We start from the raw sequence: 5,787 nt of genomic DNA on the forward strand, positions 1-5,787 counted from the left end.
GGGTACACAAGTTGAGTAATTAATGAGCTAACTACGTTGTTCTGATGAACGTGGGCGTGCCACCTCACCGCTGAGCTCAGTTGGAAAGTAAAATGAATGTGGTGGTGGTGTCAAACACACTGCTGACTTCTATATAGAAATGATCAGGGGCGAGGAAGGAACACGTATCGACCTTAGGTCCTAGAACCTGAAGATAAGGCTGCGAGTTTCTACAAAGTTCAATAAAGGTTCGACTTTCAATGTGTTGAACACTGGGTAATCTTGCTGAGAGGCTAATGAGACGACATCTTTCAACAAGAGAATCAAGGACTCGTCTTCGATAGAGACTTAGGTAGGAAATTAGTCGAACTCAAGTTAGTGTTGTTGCTCCAAACTAAGGATGTCACTAGTTGTCAACGTAGTGTTGTTAATCTAAACTGAATGTGCGTTGACGAAGTTAGGGAAGTTAGTGGTTCTGTAATAGTATGAGAGAGGTTCGTGTAGAGCGAGTTTTGTGCAGAGCATTTATATGTTGAGTTGAAGGTCCTTTTCACGTTGTAGACTCACATCTATTTATACGGGTGAGTTTCATGATGACCAAGTATGCCTAAGTAGAGTCCCATTAGACCTATGCTTCATCGGCGTCTCTATGGATATTATCAACATTGTCTTATCACTAGCCAAAACCACTCTACACGAGGTTTCGACCACTTCGACTAGAACTAGGACTCTGAACCTAGTCCTTTTATGCTTTACATACATTCTTTATCTTATCACAACGAGTTTTGATTCTTAAAACAATTCAACAAGAACTCAGCCGAATCACCTTTTTACGGTCTTTTAAAAGAGTTCCTTGTTAGGACTCGACCACGACGGGTCTTTTAAAAGAGTTCCTTGTTAGGACTCGACCAAATCCGTCGTGGATTGAATATTTGAAAACCATCTGGCGTAAAAAACATATCACTGATCCGAGAATTAAGCCCTATCTTGAATTATTCACCTTCAGCCCAATCCAATATTTCAGGCCAGAGTCATATACATATCACCCACTTTTCCTCGCCAAATCAAGGGTTTGATGGCATTGCAAGAAAAACTTATATATTTCGAACAAAAAAGAGAAAAACTAGATATCTCGGTTGCATTTGATTCTCTCTACCTCGTATCACAGAAATCAAAACTCAGTCATGACACTTACGTGCGTACAAGAGAACATCACTGTGATTGCGTTTTGAGAAAAGCTAAGGAGACTTCCAAAGTTGCTCTCTTTGGACTCAGCCACCTAACGTTTTTAGCACAATTTTTATAATGTTAGCTCGAAAATTGTGTCAAAAACATGAAGTGACGAAAAGTTTACCAAGAGTCTCACTTTTAAGACTTTCCTTAGCATTTCTCTAGAGTTGGAAGGACCTAATAATATTTACCATGCTAAGGAAAGTCTTAAAAGTCTACAAAGTCTACAAAAACATGAAGTGACGAAAAATGCTAAGGAAAGTCTACAAAGTTTACCAAGAGTCTCACTTTCGTCAATAATATTTGTAGACACAAAGGTTAATCCTCAGTAATAACAATTAACGCTCTCCTTGTATTGTTGGAAGGACCTCTTGGCCCTAATTTCGAATCATAATCAACTAGGACAAAAATAGAAATAAACCTTGTGATGAGCTCTTCTTTGGTGTTATGTTTACAATTTTTCATGGAGGACAAACTCAGACCAATTTTACAATTTTTCATGGTGGACAAACTCATAGACCACTTCTATTGATTTCAAATCTCAGAGACCAATTTTAAGTTATGCAAATCTCAGAGACCATTTTTGAGTTATGCAAATCTCAGAAACCATTTTGGCTAAAAAACCAATATAGTTAATATTCAATAACTTTTAATAGTGATAAGGGGTCGACGTTATTTAGGATGCATGTTTTTCAGTTTTTTTTTCGTTTATAGTTTATTCGAGCAATGTTGTAATCCCATTACTTTACAATGTTCTCACAGAGTAGGGAATAATTACAGCGAATAACACAACATACAGCAAACTAACTCCTGACACTACTCTCCAACTACTTTTCCAACTACCATGTTGCTTACTGTTGCTTACTTGTCATGCAGACTTCGCCCAGTTGCTTGCTGGCTCACTACTGCTGCTGCTTTCTTGCTGCAATTAATTGTATAGCAAGCTGCACTTCGGGACAGGATACAAACGACTTGGTTGAAGCCTGAATTTCCAAACTGAAGGATGAACAACAAACACATTGCAAAATTAGAAAGGGTCTCCACCGACATATCGAAATTTCCTAGATTTAAACATTTCACATAACTATATAAATAACCCCTCCCTAACCAAAAGGATTCAACAACTCCACCATTCATAAACTCTACATCCATGATCCATATGCAGATACTATTTTGAGGCTGATAAAAAATGCAAGCGATGGGTTAAAAATATATGTTCAATTGACACTGATGTAAATCGGTTTTTCAAGCTTTTGTTTTTAATACACTATCATTGAAGTAGGGATACAAAAACAGATAAGCAAAATCGACCTCGAGAGTTTGGGGGATGTTGTCTGCTTGAAACTTTCAGATAAAAATGAAATTGGAGCTATATTTACCTTACATATAGACGTACAACTTCCTCACTCTTGTATGGCAGATCAACGTCTTGACCCTTTACGCCCACAAAATCTGGCCGGACTAAACGGACTGAGGTCTACAATGCTAGCTTTCCCATCCAGCACAAGCTCGGCTACAGCAGCTCCAGTGGCAGGACCATTAAGAATCCCCCAACAATTATGTCCAGTAGCCACATAACAACCATTAACCCCAGGCACCTCCCCAATCACAGGCACACCATCATCAGTACATGGCAGAAAGCATGCTTGCTCTGCCTTCACCTGTGCCTGTCCACCCCTCAAATGGCTTGACACAGTGCCTGCCACCCTCTTCAGCACCTCTATCGATTCCGATTTGCCCACTATATGCTCCGGATCGTCCGGCACCTCTTCCTCTGCTGTCATTCCACACACATACACCTCACCTGACAATTCATGCAAGCAATCAATCAATTAGTTATACTTAAAATAAGCTCTTATGCATGCAAGATTAGCCCTTTTGAAGTTAAAACATTTTCCGGACGCAGAATCGGAGCCAGTACGATGAAAAAGGATGAACCCAAAATGAAACAAATATGGGTTTATATCTACATTGACCTTTTCTACATTTATTATTTCCTTTGCTCTTTCTCTACTTCACTCTGAACAAATAGCACTTCCAATATTTTGGATTGATGATTTAATCTGAGGAAACTTTGTAACCTAGCCAATTTTTTCGGCTATTAATGTTTTGACTACTCAAGGGAGTTGAAGAATTACTCGTTCGGGTTCGACTTTCGAGCACAGTTCAGAACTGGTAGCCATTGTCTTGTTTGCGAAACCTTAGTTCGCAAGCAAACTACTTGAGCATTACGAAAATTAATCATAATGCAAACTTTTTACTTGCGTTAATCAAATGAATTCAAACAATGGAATACACCCAGATAAGAAAAGTGATCAAAACATGTACTTTCTATTCAAATTTCTCCTAAAATTTCAATCAAATAAACTGAAATTCGGATACTTTGATTTGGAAATTGATGAGAAGGTTTGAACTTTGGTACCTGTGGGGCGGGGGTACACTTCAGGGTCCAATGGCTTCCCTCCCTGAGACGGATAGTAGCTCAAGAAAAGCGCATGAGGCGTTATGGCCTCTGCTTCTTTCGGCTCCAGCACAATGCTGTGCGCTTTGAGGCCGTACACTCTGAACAGTGACGACAACAGCTCAAATTTCCCGCACCACGGCCCCATTGCCAAAACGACGGCGTCCGAGTCAATCACTCGCCCTCCTTCCAAAACCACCGAGCTAACTCGCCCGTTCTCCACTCCCACAGTCTCCAATTTCCCAATGACCACGTCTACGCCGTAATCCTCAACCGCTTTCGAAATTAAGGTTCTGGTGAAGAGCTGGGGATGGACCTGCGCCGTGGTCTCCGCGGTCCCGATGGTTCTGGGGCTCCGAGCCGGCCCGTCGACCCAAGACGGTAAATTGGACTTTCCGGAGGGTTTGGAAGTCTCCGATTCGGAAACGGTGAGGCTGAGAGTGGTGAGGGGTCGATAGCCGTAGGATTTGGGGCCGTCGAGCTCTTGAGCGAGCGAGAGGTGGAGATGGAAGCTGGCACGGGCGAGGGAGGCGAGAGGCTTACCGTCGCACCAATCGAGGGCGAGGAATCCGCCCGCTTTTCCGGAGGCGGCGCAGGCGACAGAGGATTTCTCGACGAGGGTGACGGCGGCGCCTCTTTTGGATAAGAAGTAAGCGGCGCAAACGCCGATGACGCCGCCGCCGCATACGACGACTCGTTTTGGAGGGTGAGGGTCCATCGGTGATGATACTGATGAGGAGGACGATGGGCGGATGACGGTTGTTTTGGAGGTTCGAGTTCGTCGGAGGAATGGAGGAAAAGATTGCGGTGGTGAGTTTAAAAGCGGTGAAGTTAGCACCGCCATATCCGTGACTGTGTCACTAGTTTGTTCCTAATGTGCAGACACGTGGGCTTAGTCGGGGAACTTCCCTCCGAAGAGCGAGAGAAGGGAGAAGGAGGAGGAGAGGCCCAGTTGAAGTCCAATGGGCTCGGTATTTTCTCTAATTTCAAGGCCCAAAGTTGTAACTAGATTTGCTAGCCCGTAACCATATGCTTTGAAACCAGGTTAACCTTATTCTCAAATATGAATATGAGAACCCCAATTCGAGAAGGTGGTGGTATTTTAAATATGGATAATACTTGGCTCCTTATAAGAAATGGATTATTGATCCTTAATATGATTACGTGATTTCATTTAACTGTATAAACATCATAAGCTGAATTGTTCTGTCTCTTCTTCATCACCTAAGATTATTTGTGGAAAATTTCATTAGATTGAAAACTGTTTAGCCATCATATTTGTTGATAAGTTGATGGTTATGTTAATAAGTAATATCCTTATAATTAATTGTTGATGTGTTTGATTACATGGAGATTAAGCGGTCTCTAAATCGAGTATAACTCTCTGGAGAATTGATTTTAGATGATAATACTTAGCTCCTTATAAGAAAGGGATTATCGTTCCTTAATATGACTATGTGACTTCATTTAATCGTATACACATCATAATCTGAATTGGTTAGCTTCTTCTTCCTCACTTAAGATTATATGTAGAAAATGTCATTAGATTTGAAAACTGTTTAGCCATCATATTTGTTGATAAGTCGACGGTTATGGTAACAAGTAATATTCTCATGATTAATTGTTGATGCGTTTGATCACATGGAGACTAAGCGGTCTTTAAATCGAGTGTAACTCTCTGGAGAGATGATTTTAGATGATAATAAGAAAATAAACAGTTAGGATTATGAAGCTTATACAAAGAATGACGTCATGTGAGGAGGAATGACTCCTTACATGTAAGGAACTAAGCAATGTTGTTTAAAGATAATCGCAATCACCACCAATCTTGTAAGTAAGTATTAAGGGGTATGTTTGGAACTACTCTTGTATCATAAGCATTTCTATAAAAGTGTGTTATCACAAGAGCTTCTTCAAGTGCTTTTTTTAGAAAATGATACCTAGAAACATTTCTAAGTTCTTCTAGTAAATGCGATCAAGAGTGTATTTGCTGTCAATCTTTTAATGTTTCTCAATGTTCCCTTTCGGTTTTGTTTTCTTCCACGTCACTATCACTACTATTAGAGAGCCTCACTAAATCATTTGCTATCATCCTTCGTGATTAGCTCTTTCAATTT

At 40.7% G+C, this 5,787-nt stretch overlaps 1 protein-coding gene across 2 annotated transcripts; it reads right to left on the reverse strand.

Moving 5' to 3' along the window:
* Nucleotides 1–1,825: 1,825 nt before the first annotated feature.
* On the reverse strand, nt 1,826–4,551 carry LOC137747373 (D-amino-acid oxidase). 2 transcript variants are annotated; one of them, XM_068487473.1, is made up of 3 exons: nt 3,632–4,551; nt 2,589–3,013; nt 1,826–2,192 (listed from the first exon to the last, which is right to left on the reverse strand). In XM_068487473.1, the coding sequence occupies exons 1-2, from the start codon at nt 4,512–4,514 to the stop codon at nt 2,631–2,633; spliced, it is 1,266 nt and encodes a 421-aa protein (XP_068343574.1). In that variant the 5' UTR covers nt 4,515–4,551; the 3' UTR covers nt 1,826–2,192; nt 2,589–2,630. The 2 variants fall into 2 exon arrangements, with proteins under 2 accessions (XP_068343574.1, XP_068343573.1); XM_068487472.1 differs by having other exon boundaries at nt 1,826–2,205.
* Nucleotides 4,552–5,787: the final 1,236 nt, after the last annotated feature.

This window comes from Pyrus communis, chromosome 10 (genome assembly GCF_963583255.1).
Source record: "Pyrus communis chromosome 10, drPyrComm1.1, whole genome shotgun sequence".
Lineage (NCBI taxonomy): Eukaryota > Viridiplantae > Streptophyta > Magnoliopsida > Rosales > Rosaceae > Pyrus > Pyrus communis.